Genomic DNA, 17,501 nt, shown 5'->3' on the forward strand with positions numbered 1-17,501 from the left:
TAAAGCCTTTTTAACGTGCTAATGACATGTGTAACCATACGGCAATGAATTGTAGAGCATGGTGGATCTGCATGACTCAGAATCGAACGCACAAAAGGGTCTACGGTGCAGAGACGCGCATACATTTGGTATGTACGTAGACTACTCAAAATAACGGGACGAAACAACGATTGATCAGGTTTTTAAAAAAAAAAAGTAAAGTTTGGGCGCAGTTCTTGGCTCTCCCAAGTTCACATCCTAACGATGACCTCTTACGTTGACCTCCTATGTTCTTTTGAATGGATGGTTCGTGAAGGGGATGAAAATAACTATATTCTATACAATATCCAACACCCCCACTTCCTCCCCGCGCCTTCGCAGTGGATGCGCCAGGAACCTAGGCCGCAGACCTTGATTAGGGACGCTGTGATTTCAGCCCTCTCTCTCTCTCTCCTCTCTCTCTCTCTCTCTCTCTCTCTCTCACTCTCTCACTCTCACTCTCTTCGCGTTTCTTACATCTTCACTGACGACTAATTCTTCTGTGCTTGCTACACTATGATGGTTTATTTCCGCGAATTTTGCAAACACGTATATTTGGGGATATCTGCTAACCTTGCGCCATCGATTGACTACTCGAAAAGAACTTGGTACTCGAGGCCAAAAAAAAAAAGTCGACACCTTGCTGGATTTTCCTGCGACATAACAAGCACGTCGTTTTTATTGTTATCGTTACTATTATTATTATTATTATTATTATTATTATTATTATTATTATTATTTAGGAGCGATAGAACGATGAACAAGCTGTCTCATTGTTTTCAACATCAAGGCCGGTATTCAAATGACGAAGGTTCTCCTTGTTAGTGGACTCGTCTCTGGTATTCACTGCTATTACACCTTCAATCTCGAGAAACTCATGCGACTTATCCTTCCATGGTACAGGTCTCTCGTTCCTACGGAAATCTCTGGCAGCTTGGCGACGAAACAAAACAGATTCTGGCCCTACAGTTCCTACAGTTTTTGCATCCCACCGCAAAACCGAACCCCAACAGCCCATCTTTTGGGATAGCAGGACGAATTTTCTATAACAGCCGGACCGAAACGCTTGGACGAGTTCCCGAGCGGCCTGTGGCGCGATTGAGGTTTCGAAATGGTTTAGTGCTTATCAAAAATATTTACCTTTGGACGTAGTCGCCCATTGAGGAAAATCGAGAGAGTTGACGGAGATTTATGAAAAGAACGCCTCTCTCGAACCAAATGAATGGCCTTTCCAGCATGTATCACCATGGTTCTCGCGATTCTGAGAGTCACAAAGGAAAAGGAGTCAAAGTGCGGATGACGGGACTGAGCACGGTACTTTACTAGACTGCACAGTGATTGACGGCCTGGATTGTTGCGCTCCTACAGGCATCAGTCATGGTCGGACCGGGATACGCTTTCAAGATGACCATGTTCACCGACACGAACTGGTTCGTCCTCTGGTGTGTGTTCGCGCTATTGACCTATGGCATGACTCTAATGGGGTTCCTAATGTCGACCTTCTGTCAAAGGTCTGTAACCTCCCTTGCGCTCGTGTTCGCAATGGTCGTGGCAGTCCTGGTTGCCGTGCCGACTCTTTCACAGGAGTCGTGGGAAGGCTTGTGGGCAGAGAAGGGGCAAAAAACCTGGACAGGTTCAAATGTGGTGATCGGTCCGCCCTCAAGGATTTACACATAGATCCTCAGCTTGCTCTTTCCGTTCATGCACCTTGACAGATTGTGGGGACAGTTCGGACACTGCTCACTGGAATCCTTCGATCATAACATGGTCGAGCACAAACTTGGACCAGGACTCAACTTTTCATCGCTAACTAACTACACTCAAAAGAGCGAGGATCTTCAGGATTACTTGCCCCCAACCAGTATCGGTATTGACGCATTACGGCGTAAACATCATTATTCCCATAGTTCTGACGATCTATTTCGACCAGGTGGTCCCAAACGAGCACGAAAAGTCGCGCGGCATGTTCTTCTTCTTTGAGAGTATCACTCGGTTCTTCAAATGGATCCGGTACGGAGGTCAGTTCCCTTGCAAACGAGGACAGCAACGTCGTCGCAGAACGCGAGCGTGCCCTAAACTGTCAGAGTCAGGCTACGATCCACATCACGGAGTTGGGGTCCGGATTCTTTGCTGCTGCTGCTGCTGCTGTAGTCAACGCGGACGATCCAGCAAGGGAATCACAAAGGCCGCTGATCTCTTGAAAATGTTCACCGAACCCAACGAGTTATTTGCGCTTCTGGAACAGGGTGGTGTCGGTAAATCGACGACATTGCAGATCTTTCACAGAGTGACGAATCCGACCTCTGAAAACGCCTTCCTGTTCAATCAATCCATCCTCACGGGCATGTCCGAGATCAGCGCCTCCATGGATGTCTGCCCGCAACATGACGTCTTCTTCAACGACTCGACCTGCTGAGAGCACATGTAACTCTATGCTCGCATCAAAGATCTGCCTGCAGAAGCACTGCTCGCCTCTGTCAATGAAACAGAGTCCGTGAAGGAGAACACTCGCGAGAGACCTCACTTGGATCCGCTCTCGTCTCGGGGCTATCCAGCTCTGGAAGGACCGGAACACGATGGCAGGTCAACTCTCTGGAGGCATGAAACGCCGTCTCTCGATTATTGTCTCGACCATCGGTGATCCAGACGTCTTGATCCTGGACGAGCCCACCACAGGCATGAATCCTGCCCATCGCCGATACGTATGGGCCTCCTTGGCCCAGTTCAAGCACGGCCGATCCATATTGTTGACGGCCTACTCCATGGAGGAGGCCGATGCATTGAGTGATAAGGGTGCGATCTTGATCGCTGGTCATCTCAAGGCCATCGGCAACACTACACGACTCAAGAACGAGTTTAGAAACGGATACCGTGTTGAGATTGCGCTGGGAGTCAACGCCCCAGCAACCCAGGTTTCCTCGAGCCCACATATGGCCCAGGGCAATAGCGCCATCCAAGCGGCTCGAGCGCCTTCTGCGGATGCGTCTCATTGGCAGGAGATGTCAGCTGCGATAAGACAAACTATGCCCGAGTCGACGCTGCTGGACCAGTCTGGCAGTGCGATGGTGTTTGGTATTTCCATGCTGGCCACCGATCGCATGGGAGACCTCACAGCCATGCTAGAGGAGAGCCAGGCGCAGGGGTTGATTAAGCATTGGGTATTGTACAAACAAGTCGTGAGGAGGGTTTCCTTTCCCTGTAGAGGAGCACGAGTTAAATTGATAATTTTTTTATGGCTTCTTGTGGTTTATGGTACATGATGTCTATGTTGCTTCGTTAAATATATCCGCTAGGAGCCGGCCTCTGCTGTTGCTGGTGCGGATTCACTGCATTATGATCCCCAAATGGGTTAGCGGTATTGTTACTGTCGTCCGCATGGTATGTGTAGCCCGAAGGATGTCCTTGATTTTGCGCAAGTCCTCCATCCTGATACGCTGGTGCCGGTGGCATCGGTTGCATCGGATAATGCTGTGGTGGAACTGGACCAGGAGCGCCTTGAGGTGGCACATAGCCCGCATATTGATATCCATTCGCTCCCAACATCTGGGGTTTGCCCATCTGTTGATGTCTCCTTCTGGCGACACATCCAGCACAACAGCAACTCCAGATACAGCACAGAATGCTTAGTCCCAGAATAATCGCGACAGGGATGGCGATCATGAGGTGAGTCTTGATCCAGTTCCAAACCCCATCCGCACCACTGCTATACTCGCAAGTTCCTGCATTGCATGTGCCTCCAAAGCCGCAGGGGGTGCCGTCGATAAAGAATGTGCCTGGGATCTGCATGCAGCTCAAGGCCGAGCCTTTAGGGTCGTTGCAGGTCAAATCGCAAGAATTGGATGCTCCGCACTGCTTGCTGATCCCGGAACGGTCCTGCTGTTGACACTGCAGGTCCCTCGAAGTGCACACCCCATTGGCACACGCGAGTCCTGTTTGGTTCCCTGTTCCTTCGCACGGCGTCTGATCGGCGACTCGCTCGTCCGGTGGACAGGTGGCATTCGTCCCTGAACAGACCTCCTGGATATCGCAATTTGAGATAGCCTTACGACAGACCTGACCTGCAGGACGCAGCTTACAGTTCTGACAGCAATCATCATTCAAATCATCACACACGGCTCCATTCTTTAGCTTGCAGGTTGTGCCGTCGCAGCACGGATCCTTTGCACAATCCTCCGGAGACCCACAGTCGCATTCCTCGCCCGCCTCCTTGAGTCCATTGCCGCAGATATTGCTCTCTGAATTTTGGGTCGTGCGCGTTCCTGGCGGCTTGAGACATTGGCCTGAAGAGCTCTTGATGGTGCCACAGATGGCCTTGATACTGCAAGGCGAGAAGAGCTTTGTCGGTGTCGATTCTGAGGGATTCATGATATACTTTGCACCTGCATCACATGTCGTTGATGACAAGGGACAGCACTGGCCACTCGATCCACTCGCAGGGCATGTTTGCTGGTTGCAATCATGGATTGCTCCAAAGTTATGTCCAATTTCGTGCGCCACCACCATCCACTCGTTTGGCGAGATTGATGAAACACCCGTTCCCGCAGTATACTGCTGACCACCTTTCCCCTGCCCGGGCTGCGACTGCGTCTTTGCCTGGCAGAGGGCCTTGGTCCACGCGATCCCAACCACTGCTCCCGAATTGCACTTTGTCAACAGATGCCACAGTCCAGCTCCATCGCTCGCCCGTCCTGACTGACCTCTCCAGAACGAGAAATCGCTCAAGCGCTGGTCGATTGAATAGTCATTCGAGCACTCCTGGTTCCATTCCTGCCCCTTGACTGGCGTGGTAGGACATTCATCCTGGATAATGTTGAGTGCAATCACTCCGAGTGCAACGTTGAACGTGCTCTCATAAATCCCTGATGCCGTGTTAAAGTCTGCAAAGATCTGCTTCCGGGCATTAGCGACGCTTCGATAACTGCGGACGTAGGTACAATCTGCGGCAACACCCTAGCGTGCATTGCGACATATATCCAGGTTCAGTGATCGTATAGCATTTAGAGCAATAGAATAGTTCCTACCGCAATTATATTCCCATACCATGTAGTTGACGAGACGATTGGCGGGGCATCCCTCTGGAACTGGGTTGGGTCCCGCGACCTTGACAGCGACATCTCGTTTCGTCAGAGGGCCCTTCTTCCAAAGATCTGTCCACGACGAGCTCAAATCGAATTCTCTTGTAGCTGGAATCGAGGTTGTCAGGTTGGGTGGGTAGTAGTATTCATGAAGCAATGATCTTGCACTGTCGACGCTCCCTGCCTCTGCTTCCGATACACCTGTCCTGATTAGCGCTTCTGCACCGCATGAGGATTCGTCCTGCGGGACCAATCCACGTTTCCTTTGAAAACTGTTTGGTCGGGCGTAAAGATCAGAGTCCCTGTAGATGATGAGATGGGATCCTGAAGATGGGGTCGGCGGTACAGCGTCGTCAGATCTCTTTTGAATGTGATAATGTTGCTGTGTGGTGACATGATATGTGTCTCCATTCGCCATGAATGCGCCTCTGAGGACCAATGCATTCCTAAAATACAAACATGAAGTTAGCCACATTCATTAGAGCCAAAATTCCTGCCGGATCGCCAACTAACAGCGCTTGGTTTGTGCTCCTTACTCATTTTCTGGGTCGTGCTCAATCATCATGCGAGCCCATCCGAGGACGCCTTCCTCATACAACATGTACTCGACTGTCCGCTTGGTCTCGGCCCTTGTAGTCCTCGCGGCCCTATCCCACTTGCGGTCGGAGTGGAACTCGTCCTCAACGACGACGCCTTTAAATGCCATGATTTCATCGAGTGAAATCCCTTCTCCAAGATCAGCCTCAGGGTGGATGAGATCCAGGTTGGGTTCCAGATGGAGGTAGAACGTGGTATTATACGCCCTGAATTGTATGCGGACCATATCATGCCTCGTAATAGCTGAAAGACCATTGCCGTTGTTATCAATATCGACGAGGCTGCGTTTGCGGAGTGGTGCAGGATCGTTATAGTCCTTTGGGAGGATGTCGTGGCGAACACTGAGGATGTGCTCAGAGTGGACGATGGTTGGCCATGCAGTGGAGTGGGCTGTTGTTGGCGTAATAATTTATGATGGGCAGATTAGTGCAAAAATGGAAAAAAAGGATACATGGAAGAATACGCATAGCAAAATATCCAGGTATCATTTCAATTCGAATCCAATTGGACTCAGATAAAAATATGTTGTACTCACCATAAACGGATCCGATTGCTCCCAGGGCTAGTGACACCAAAGAGATAGCCACCGCGGCGAAGCGGCAACGTCTCTTCATTAATATTTGCATCAGTCTTGGCCCTGTACCGTTTGAGGGGGTGACACTGAAGAGGGTCAGGAACAAGAAAAGTTTAAAAAAAAGCAAGGATCCAAATAGTGAGGGATTCGACAGTGAAATAAAAGCTGTATTCGTTCTCCAAATTGCTGAATAAGGAGCAGGATGCTATATGTTGAACAGGGCAGCTGAGGGAGAGCGCGTGAATTTGAATGAAAGGAAGGGTGGAAGTGAGTTGGAGGAATGGCGCCGTGAGACTGGCGGACAAGGCAAGTTGCTTTTGGAAACAGGGCAAATAGGAACACGGCTGCAGTCTATGCAGTCGTTTAAATGTCAACAAGGGTATATGGCCGGCCGAGGATGTAACAGTGACGAGGAGCGATGAAAAGAAACGATGAGAAGGAGGAAAAAAAAGAAAGAGAAAAGGCGATGTGAAGATTGATTGTTGATGGCGAATCCAGGTACAACATCTACGGCACTGTCGCTCATAAGCAACCTTAATTTTATTTCGGGAACACCGAAAGATGAAAACCCTACTTTTGGTCTGAACATAAAACGTGGCTCACTTCATTCCTGCACTTCTTAGTAGCCAATAACCAATAAAATGCGTGGACTAGACGCCCACTCCAACATAAATGCATCGCTAGGGTGCCTTTTATAGATGATTTCGGCGCTCTTTTTTTGATATCGGCAACGTGCTAGATTATGGGTGTATGCCGCGTTTTTCTTTTTCCGCCGTCGTTGTGGCCGCAATAATGCAGGGGGGACGTTTCTTCTGATGCGATCGATCTATCCACAGCTGATAATGGTATAGTGATTGTCGCGACTGGACTTGGTAAACATGGCCACATAACAGACGCAGAGGCTGTGTGCTTTATGCAGACCGTGAGACACAGCAACAGCGCTCAAGCGGAATGCGCACAGATCTTTACCGCCTTTCCTCCTTTAGCACCGCTTCTTCCCCCTATTCTCTACGGCCAATTCCATGGAAAAGAAAAGGCATGGAAGGCGACGATCCTTACATTGAACTGATTTTGTTCGGTAATGCTTCGATACTCAATTAGGAGTTGAGGGATGTTCGCTGGCAGGCTGGCAGCTGCAAAAAATTCTTATACCCTCCGTGAGATTATCTTTGTTTCGATATAATAACAGGGTGTAAGATTAGAGCTCTCACGGGGGATGTGAGAAGATGGATATCTTCCAAATAAGATTGACATTCCAGGTTGCCAAGCCCTCAACAAAAAAACTAGAGAGAGCCGATCGCTGATTTCAAGCAAAAAAGTTATCATGTATGCGCATGTGCCTCTTGCAGGGATCGAACCTGCTACCTTCTGCTTACTAGGCAGACGCTCTACCAATGAGCTAAAGAGGCATTTCTCAGCTGAAGAGGCTGAAGTTTACAGCCCGCCACTCCATTATATTTCAGGAAATTTTAGAGTTTGCTCAACATTGAACGCATTTTTTATGTCATTTTTCGCTGCCCTGGGCGATTGCGCGCCAGGTGACGGGCCGCGGATTATAGGGTGCTACAGCATTGCTTGGGGCGAGGGAAGTTGGACATAATGGAGGGGTTATTCGGTTTAAAAACAACTTTATTAACATTGGATCTGGATTAGGAGACGTGTATCGCGCAACAGGTCACGCAGGAGTTAGGTTAGGCTAGCTATGCGACATGGGTTATGAATTTGACGCCTCAAGCCAACATAGTTGGTAGGGGATGCGGCTCTGCCGTGCATGGAAGGCATCTATGGCTTCAAGGCCTTTGCGGACCATGCGTCGCGTGCTCATGGGGATTTATGTTAATAAAAAAAAAAAAAAAAAAAAAAAAAACCAATGTCCGTGTGGTGCATTACTCGCTGACCATGTAAACGGGAGCTGCCCTGGCCCCGTGCTTGACCCAGACGCAGCGGACCGGACGCTGCTGGACTGCCTGCAAGGGAGAAGGCGGCTGACAACCATGGAGGGGATGGGGAAAATACCCTTTTTGTAATAAAGAGTTTTCAGTTTTTAACTATAAAAAAAAAAAAGTTTTCAGCTTTTAACATACTCGACTCGAGAGACAAATTATGTTATAACACACGTCCTCGTGGGCCCTAGTTATCAAAAAAAAAAAAAAAATCAGCTTTTAACATACTGATGAGGTGTGGCAATTCTTGCGCAGGCCCTAGGGGTAGGCCCGGGGAATGTGACTTGTCAACTGGCGACTGTGGATCGGTTCCGCTTTGGTGGTGATGACAGCGATAGTGGATCTTTGCTAGTTAGTCTGATAGATTCACAGAGTCGATTGACTCGAGAGACAAGTTGATATAAAAAAAAAAAGAATTATACTATGTAGAAGCTGGCGGGAAGCCGTATTGAAAAAGAAAAATGACCCGAGAAGAGTGGATTGGAGACATAAGGGCGGAGTTGTAGAAGGCCTCTGTTGCCAAAAAGAAAGGAGGGGAGGGATATGTTACAAGGAGAGAAAAATAGTAAAAATACAAAAATAGAAAAGTGTGGGGAAGCACAGCTACAGAAAAAAAGTAAAAAAATAAAAATAAAAAAAAAAAAAAGACAGACAGCAAAAATAATAAAAAATAATAAAACGCTTCCTCCGCATTACTGATCGGCTCCTGCCGCGGCAGGTTTCTCCTGTGCTTCTGGTTCAGACCAGAGTTCGCCAAAGGCTACCCCGTCCCGTTGCATCATAATGTGCGGCAGGTGGTGCCATTCTTGGCGCATGCGCTCGTAGTACTCGTCCCCAACAGCCTCTAGTACCCGATGCTCGACCGGCGTCGTCACCTTGTCTCGTCGCTCTTGGTCCTTGAACTTGGCGCGACTCTTTATCGCGTGCACCGCCATGATCTGCAGCTGGTTGTGGTACAGCTTCTCCTTGTCTCCCAGTTGGCAGTACGTCCGCCAGATCGCATGTGTGACGCACGAGTGGATGTGGATCACAATCGGTGGCACCTTTTCCACCTCTGGCCAGCCAAGTATAAGCTGGTTCGGATCGTTCCTCAGGTCCATCGTCGGGCACAACTCAGAAAACCAAGACAGGGTTTGGGTCCGGAGAGCTCGCACTGTCGGACAGTCGTGGAATGTATGCTCGCGCGACTCGTACGCAGGCTCCTCTCCTGGGCGTTCGTGAAGGCATCGTCGGCAGTCGCTTTTGATAGCCTTTGCGCCCATGTACGCGTACAGGTATTTGATGCTGAAGAATATGACTGTATCCAGAATCAATCAGAACAAGAGAGGGATCTTTAATTACAGCGACCGAGCAATTACTTATTGCTCAGTGGCTTAAGTTAATATCTGAACTCAGTCTAGCTATCGAACACAGAGGCAGTGTGTAAAATAGGCTATATGCCACACTTCCACACTTGTGTCATTTGGTTTTGGTCGAGGAGGGGGCAGTGGTGGTGCGGTGTAGGGGGTAGGGGGTCTACTAATGGGTTCTATAACTTCTACCATTAGTTCTATTTACAACAGGAGTTACCACGCGAATAGGACTTCGGCAAGGGCGTGCTTTGGTCACTTACTGGTTCGTGGTGCAGGGTCCTCCTTTAGATCGGAATGTATGAACACAAAGGTAAAATAGACTAGACGTAAATGGAAAGGAATAAATATGGGGATCTGTTTAGCTAAATGGTGCGAGCTAGGACTATATTCCTTTGGGAATGACCGGGATAGTTGCAAGGAGTTCGCATATTGTAATGTCCGATAAGGTAAGGAGTCGTGACAATGAAGTTCACCCCTCTGGAGTCGTTATGGCGTATAGCCTATTTTACACACTGCCTCTGTGTTCGATAGCTAGACTGAGTTCAGATATTAACTTAAGCCACTGAGCAATAAGTAATTGCTCGGTCGCTGTAATTAAAGATCCCTCTCTTGTTCTCATTGATTCTGGACATAGTCATGCTCTTCAGTCGCTGTATGCCAATGTTCGCTGATCAGGCCTCTGCTGTACCTTTATAATGCCGTTTCACGAGGGTAGGCCGATGACGGATGCTCAATGAGACGATCGGTGATCGAGGAAGCGTTGCAGGGTAAGTACAATGTCTAAATAAGAGCGATTGACGGTGCAAAGGTAGTGAATGATCAGACCGGCATTTCTTATTGATTGTATCTCGTTGCATGGGTTACTGACGGTGGACGTCAGTACCTGTCGTTGATGCGGTCTTATTCGGATAATCTGGACGAATACAATGTGTGATACAAATGATTTAGGTAGAAAGAAGACTCTGGTTCAGGTACCAGACCGTTTATTCTTTTATTCTGAGGGCGGTGCTCTTCCCCGTGATCTAATATTAACTTTGCAAGAACAACCAACTGATTCTCATTTACTACACCACAGGAGCCCGTAGAAGGATGTCCTGCAGCTCAGATTTATTTTCCGCGGCGGTGTCGCTGTGGATGTTATCCAGGTGAATCGATGCAGCGAAAAATCGGTCGCGGGCGCGTTGGACCTCGATCCAATCCTCCTGGGCCTCTTGCTCCATGGTTTTGTCCTCCATGGCTGCCGCCTCGGCGACGTCTTGGTGCTGTTTAGCGTGCATAGCTTTAAGCCCAATCTTGGAGCTGTATATCAGGGCGGTGCTCGGTGGCGGTGCAGTTCCTGAAGGACCTCCGGGATTGGACAGTGCAGCTGAGGTGGTGGTCTCAGCGACGCGAACAGGCTGGCTAGGTTCTATTGCGCCTCCTGTAGGTTTCAATTTTTTGGCATTCGCCATTCCGCCATCATCAGGCCGATCGTGTTGCGGATTTCTTGAGTTTCCGCTTTGCATGCTTGGTGGGGTCGATGGCACTCTTGTGCGCTGACAGGGGATGTGGAGAGGGGATAGATAGAGAGGGGTGTGTGAAATGTAGCGTCCGATGCGGTGTGGTGGTTCCATACATATCAGGTAAAAGCACTAGCTGTAAATACGCTTCTCAATGAAGGTCACCACTGGTCAACGAAGTTTCTAAATAATAATTAACTTACTGTAAATGTATCATGCGAATAAATGAGCGACGACGAGGATCACGATCCGTATAACAAAGGGTTAGCGGGACTACAGTAGATAGACAACGACCGCTACCTGGTCGAGGGACCTCCAGGCTACGCGAAGCGGACTCGCAGGGACACTTGATTGCACTAGGGATGCAGAAGTTCAGATGCACAGGTCCCGTCTCTACTCTTGCTGGGCGATGCGCTATAATGACCAGCTACGGCAGAGTATACCAAATCGGGTACAGTGTAGTGGGACAATTGGTGCGTGGAGCGACTTAGGGAGTCGTACAGGGCAGAAGTATTGAGAAAACAGACCAGGAATCATTTGGGTCCCGTCTTTCTTTGTTATGACTTAGTAAACTCTATAAGTGCAAAACCAATTGACTTCTATAACCGCATTTGCTCCTTAGTTGCACACCCCATAGTTGCACGTACAGTATAGCCTGCGCTTGATATGACCGTATGAATGCCCTGTACCTATTCCGCTCATCGTGTCATACCAAGTGAAGTAGCTGGGTCTTCCACCCTGGATACCCTGCCTGGGTCCCACGCGGATCCACTACACCACACTGATTTGGTGGATTGGGAAGGGTTCTTTTCCTCCTAGGGCCTTTTTTTTGATAACAAGAACCTACGAGGAGTATGTGGGAATGATATCTGTGAGAAACGAGATCCCCCTTCAATAATGGGCGAGTCGTGCTTTGTATACTAGGAAATGGTCTATCTATAAATGCATCTAGTATAGGAGACTAGAAACATACGAGGTAGTCTCAGAGGCACTATGCTCTTAACAAAGAATCGGCACCAAGTGGTGGCAGATTCCGAGGAATAGGGCGCTTTCATTAGGCAAGATAAAATAGTGAATACACCACCACACCCACGGTTTTTTTTGTTTTTTATAATAATATATCTCTCGAGCCGATTGACACTGCAAATCTATCAGACCTAACTTGCAATGATCTACTACAGTCGTCCTTTCCACCAAGGATATGTGCGAATTTTTTTTTTTTGATAACTAGGACCCACGGGGACGTGTGGGCTTTATTAGCGTGGTATTAACCAAGGGTATGTGGGATTTATTACTATTATTTTTTTGTCGCTTCACACCTGGATCAGGAGAGGAGGAGAGAAGGTGGAGAGTACACAAAAGCAAGAGACGAAGGCGAGGAGAAAGAATAAGAGAAAAATAAAATAAAAAAAAGGCACACAGCCAGCCATCCCCCTTTGTTCCTACCTCTCACCCATCCTTAACACACACACTCCGACTCTTAATGACTGGGTTACAGAACCTTCGAGTGCGCACCCTTAACGTGCGATCCATCGTCAATGATGGATCCCGTCACCACCTTTTTACGTGGCTCCAGACCCAACAGGAATACCTGCTGCATATTCAGCCGAGTCCAGTGTACTTTATTACTATATAAATCTATCGCCTCTGAAACTTAATCTAGAGTTGGTTAATAAATATCGTGTAGATGTGTGTTTGGAGACACATCTCTTTCTCACTGACTTCAAGAACCACTATATGTCAATACCATATCATCGCTTTGCAGGAATTGGCCATCCCTTCCACTTCAATGGCTCCCGAAAGAAGGGTCAAGTGGGCGCGAGAGTGGGGCGGCCCAGCTCACCTCTCATCCCACTGTGCCATCTTCATCAGCCACAAACTTTTATCCATAACCTCCCACAGCACCTCGGTCGATGGGAGGGTGATCTCGGTCGATGTTGCCATTGACGGAGACGCAGCTCTAGACAACACCATCCGCATCGCCAACATCTATGCACCAGTAAACTGGGGAGGAACACCCAAACCTCCTGACTTTGTCGCACAGTTCCCTGTTGACGATATCAACCAACACCCCCACAAGCTTGTGCTTGGCGCTCTCAACGCGATCCGTGACCCGATCCGCGATCGCTCACCTCCGCTCCTGGACCTCCGAGGCCGAGGAGTCAAGTGGCATATCTACGCTCCCGTGTTCGAAAAGATAGGAGTGCGGGGCATGGCCCCACCTCCGAACATAGGTTCCGATGGCGACATAAAGGAGACCCACTTCACTCACGAACACACCGTAAGAGATAGGACCAAGGTGATGACACGTATCGACTGCGTTTCAGACCACCAGGTCCTTTCCCAACCCATCGTCAAGACTGACCACCGCCTCATCACTATCACCCTCAACTCATCTCGCTCACCTCAAGGACGACAGCGAGAAGACAAGCAAGCCAAAGCAGCTCCTGCGATGGATGCCAGGTTCCTCAAGGATGCTGAATCCAAGAGGGAGATCCTGGAGATGTTGGAAAAGATCTTGGGCAAACGCACGACCCAGCCAGACAGGTACCCATCAGTGGGCCCTCTCTGGGAGGAATGCAAGGCCAGACTCCTTTTGTTGGCCCAACAATATCGCAACAGAAAGAGGCAGACAATCGTAGAGAGAGGACACGGCTGCAGGGGGCAGTAAAGGACGTAGACAGGAAACTAAATGGCAATCCCAACGACCTGGATGCGACCACCCTCACACCACAGCACTTGCGGATCTGCGGGATCTTGAGATGGAATACCTGGACCGAGCCGCCACCATGACGAAGGTCAAGTGGCTGGAAGAAGGCGAGAGACCCTCTCCCTACTTTACCGTCCAACTCAAAGCGGGCAGAGACAAAAAGACTATTAAATCGCTCAAGAATCGGGACGGCGTCAGCACCTCGCAGAGATGGAGAAGATCGCCATTGAATTCTACAGCACACTCTACAGTTCCCAGCCCACGGACTGTGCGGCCCAGGATGCACTTCTGGACTGTGACCAGCGCCGGATCTCGGATGCGGACCGCACGTCGCTGGACGCTAACATCACCCGGGGAGAGATTGGATTTTCGATCAACTCCATAGCCAACAGATCGTCTCCGGGCTCGGATGGGCTCTCCTATGAGTTCTACAGGGCCTTCAAGGCGGAAGTCTCCCCCATCTTGGTGAAGTTCTTCAATTCTGTGGGCCAGGAACAGCCCCTCCCGGTCTCCTGTGGTGTAGTAAATGAGAATCAGTTGGTTGTTCTTGCAAAGTTAATATTAGATCACGGGGAAGAGCACCGCCCTCAGAATAAAAGAATAAACGGTCTGGTACCTGAACCAGAGTCTTCTTTCTACCTAAATCATTTGTATCACACATTGTATTCGTCCAGATTATCCGAATAAGACCGCATCAACGACAGGTACTGACGTCCACCGTCAGTAACCCATGCAACGAGATACAATCAATAAGAAATGCCGGTCTGATCATTCACTACCTTTGCACCGTCAATCGCTCTTATTTAGACATTGTACTTACCCTGCAACGCTTCCTCGATCACCGATCGTCTCATTGAGCATCCGTCATCGGCCTACCCTCGTGAAACGGCATTATAAAGGTACAGCAGAGGCCTGATCAGCGAACATTGGCATACAGCGACTGAAGAGCATGACTATGTCCAGAATCAATGAGAACAAGAGAGGGATCTTTAATTACAGCGACCGAGCAATTACTTATTGCTCAGTGGCTTAAGTTAATATCTGAACTCAGTCTAGCTATCGAACACAGAGGCAGTGTGTAAAATAGGCTATACGCCATAACGACTCCAGAGGGGTGAACTTCATTGTCACGACTCCTTACCTTATCGGACATTACAATATGCGAACTCCTTGCAACTATCCCGGTCATTCCCAAAGGAATATAGTCCTAGCTCGCACCATTTAGCTAAACAGATCCCCATATTTATTCCTTTCCATTTACGTCTAGTCTATTTTACCTTTGTGTTCATACATTCCGATCTAAAGGAGGACCCTGCACCACGAACCAGTAAGTGACCAAAGCACGCCCTTGCCGAAGTCCTATTCGCGTGGTAACTCCTGTTGTAAATAGAACTAATGGTAGAAGTTATAGAACCCATTAGTAGACCCCCTACCCCCTACACCGCACCACCACTGCCCCCTCCTCGACCAAAACCAAATGACACAAGTGTGGAAGTGTGGCATATAGCCTATTTTACACACTGCCTCTGTGTTCGATAGCTAGACTGAGTTCAGATATTAACTTAAGCCACTGAGCAATAAGTAATTGCTCGGTCGCTGTAATTAAAGATCCCTCTCTTGTTCTGATTGATTCTGGATACAGTCATATTCTTCAGCATCAAATACCTGTACGCGTACATGGGCGCAAAGGCTATCAAAAGCGACTGCCGACGATGCCTTCACGAACGCCCAGGAGAGGAGCCTGCGTACGAGTCGCGCGAGCATACATTCCACGACTGTCCGACAGTGCGAGCTCTCCGGACCCAAACCCTGTCTTGGTTTTCTGAGTTGTGCCCGACGATGGACCTGAGGAACGATCCGAACCAGCTTATACTTGGCTGGCCAGAGGTGGAAAAGGTGCCACCGATTGTGATCCACATCCACTCGTGCGTCACACATGCGATCTGGCGGACGTACTGCCAACTGGGAGACAAGGAGAAGCTGTACCACAACCAGCTGCAGATCATGGCGGTGCACGCGATAAAGAGTCGCGCCAAGTTCAAGGACCAAGAGCGACGAGACAAGGTGACGACGCCGGTCGAGCATCGGGTACTAGAGGCTGTTGGGGACGAGTACTACGAGCGCATGCGCCAAGAATGGCACCACCTGCCGCACATTATGATGCAACGGGACGGGGTAGCCTTTGGCGAACTCTGGTCTGAACCAGAAGCACAGGAGAAACCTGCCGCGGCAGGAGCCGATCAGTAATGCGGAGGAAGCGTTTTATTATTTTTTATTATTTTTGCTGTCTGTCTTTTTTTTTTTTTATTTTTATTTTTTTACTTTTTTTCTGTAGCTGTGCTTCCCCACACTTTTCTATTTTTGTATTTTTACTATTTTTCTCTCCTTGTAACATATCCCTCCCCTCCTTTCTTTTTGGCAACAGAGGCCTTCTACAACTCCGCCCTTATGTCTCCAATCCACTCTTCTCGGGTCATTTTTCTTTTTCAATACGGCTTCCCGCCAGCTTCTACATAGTATAATTCTTTTTTTTTTTATATCAACTTGTCTCTCGAGTCAATCGACTCTGTGAATCTATCAGACTAACTAGCAAAGATCCACTATCGCTGTCATCACCACCAAAGCGGAACCGATCCACAGTCGCCAGTTGACAAGTCACATTCCCCGGGCCTACCCCTAGGGCCTGCGCAAGAATTGCCACACCTCATCAGTATGTTAAAAGCTGATTTTTTTTTTTTTTTTGATAACTAGGGCCCACGAGGACGTGTGTTATAACATAATTTGTCTCTCGAGTCGAGTATGTTAAAAGCTGAAAACTTTTTTTTTTTTATAGTTAAAAACTGAAAACTCTTTATTACAAAAAGGGTATTTTCCCCATCCCCTCCATGGTTGTCAGCCGCCTTCTCCCTTGCAGGCAGTCCAGCAGCGTCCGGTCCGCTGCGTCTGGGTCAAGCACGGGGCCAGGGCAGCTCCCGTTTACATGGTCAGCGAGTAATGCACCACACGGACATTGGTTTTTTTTTTTTTTTTTTTTTTTTTTTATTAACATAAATCCCCATGAGCACGCGACGCATGGTCCGCAAAGGCCTTGAAGCCATAGATGCCTTCCATGCACGGCAGAGCCGCATCCCCTACCAACTATGTTGGCTTGAGGCGTCAAATTCATAACCCATGTCGCATAGCTAGCCTAACCTAACTCCTGCGTGACCTGTTGCGCGATACACGTCTCCTAATCCAGATCCAATGTTAATAAAGTTGTTTTTAAACCGAATAACCCCTCCATTATGTCCAACTTCCCTCGCCCCAAGCAATGCTGTAGCACCCTATAATCCGCGGCCCGTCACCTGGCGCGCAATCGCCCAGGGCAGCGAAAAATGACATAAAAAATGCGTTCAATGTTGAGCAAACTCTAAAATTTCCTGAAATATAATGGAGTGGCGGGCTGTAAACTTCAGCCTCTTCAGCTGAGAAATGCCTCTTTAGCTCATTGGTAGAGCGTCTGCCTAGTAAGCAGAAGGTAGCAGGTTCGATCCCTGCAAGAGGCACATGCGCATACATGATAACTTTTTTGCTTGAAATCAGCGATCGGCTCTCTCTAGTTTTTTTGTTGAGGGCTTGGCAACCTGGAATGTCAATCTTATTTGGAAGATATCCATCTTCTCACATCCCCCGTGAGAGCTCTAATCTTACACCCTGTTATTATATCGAAACAAAGATAATCTCACGGAGGGTA

At 48.6% G+C, this 17,501-nt stretch overlaps 5 protein-coding genes and 2 non-coding genes across 7 annotated transcripts; 3 read left to right on the top strand and 4 right to left on the bottom strand.

Moving 5' to 3' along the window:
• Nucleotides 1-2,108: 2,108 nt before the first annotated feature.
• BC939DRAFT_408566 (P-loop containing nucleoside triphosphate hydrolase protein) lies at nt 2,109-2,900 on the top strand (the record flags this gene model as incomplete). The annotated part of the gene is made up of 2 exons (XM_051552887.1): nt 2,109-2,389; nt 2,574-2,900. Coding segments are annotated over exons 1-2 (495 nt in total), but the record flags the coding sequence as incomplete, so codon positions are not given.
• A 386-nt stretch (nt 2,901-3,286) lies between these two features.
• On the bottom strand, nt 3,287-6,146 carry BC939DRAFT_76081 (Metallo-peptidase family M12-domain-containing protein). The gene is made up of 3 exons (XM_051561884.1): nt 5,630-6,146; nt 5,059-5,539; nt 3,287-4,968 (listed from the first exon to the last, which is right to left on the bottom strand). Exons 1-3 carry the CDS (start codon nt 5,914-5,916, stop codon nt 3,295-3,297), a joined length of 2,442 nt encoding a protein of 813 aa, XP_051414561.1. The 5' UTR covers nt 5,917-6,146; the 3' UTR covers nt 3,287-3,294.
• Nucleotides 6,147-7,601: 1,455 nt separating this feature from the next.
• BC939DRAFT_t65 lies at nt 7,602-7,673 on the bottom strand. The gene has a single exon. It is a non-coding gene; the product is annotated as a tRNA-Thr (tRNA).
• A 1,226-nt stretch (nt 7,674-8,899) lies between these two features.
• Nucleotides 8,900-10,047, bottom strand: BC939DRAFT_491045 (uncharacterized protein; the record flags this gene model as incomplete). The annotated part of the gene is made up of 3 exons (XM_051559476.1): nt 9,963-10,047; nt 9,820-9,879; nt 8,900-9,504 (listed from the first exon to the last, which is right to left on the bottom strand). The coding sequence occupies exons 1-3, from the start codon at nt 9,985-9,987 to the stop codon at nt 8,900-8,902; spliced, it is 690 nt and encodes a 229-aa protein (XP_051414562.1). The 5' UTR covers nt 9,988-10,047.
• Nucleotides 10,048-10,555: 508 nt separating this feature from the next.
• Nucleotides 10,556-11,218, bottom strand: BC939DRAFT_444158 (uncharacterized protein). Its single transcript, XM_051554628.1, has one exon. It carries the CDS (start codon nt 11,170-11,172, stop codon nt 10,624-10,626), a length of 549 nt encoding a protein of 182 aa, XP_051414563.1. The 5' UTR covers nt 11,173-11,218; the 3' UTR covers nt 10,556-10,623.
• Nucleotides 11,219-12,847: 1,629 nt separating this feature from the next.
• On the top strand, nt 12,848-16,015 carry BC939DRAFT_475004 (uncharacterized protein; the record flags this gene model as incomplete). The annotated part of the gene is made up of 4 exons (XM_051558462.1): nt 12,848-13,605; nt 14,020-14,290; nt 14,879-15,095; nt 15,411-16,015. 4 exons carry the CDS (start codon nt 12,848-12,850, stop codon nt 16,013-16,015), a joined length of 1,851 nt encoding a protein of 616 aa, XP_051414564.1.
• Nucleotides 16,016-17,241: 1,226 nt separating this feature from the next.
• Nucleotides 17,242-17,313, top strand: BC939DRAFT_t58. Its single transcript has one exon. It is a non-coding gene; the product is annotated as a tRNA-Thr (tRNA).
• Nucleotides 17,314-17,501: the final 188 nt, after the last annotated feature.

This window comes from Gamsiella multidivaricata, assembly GCF_025024155.1.
Source record: "Gamsiella multidivaricata strain RSA 2152 chromosome Unknown BC939scaffold_16, whole genome shotgun sequence".
In the NCBI taxonomy this organism is placed as follows: Eukaryota; Fungi; Mortierellomycota; class Mortierellomycetes; order Mortierellales; family Mortierellaceae; genus Gamsiella; species Gamsiella multidivaricata.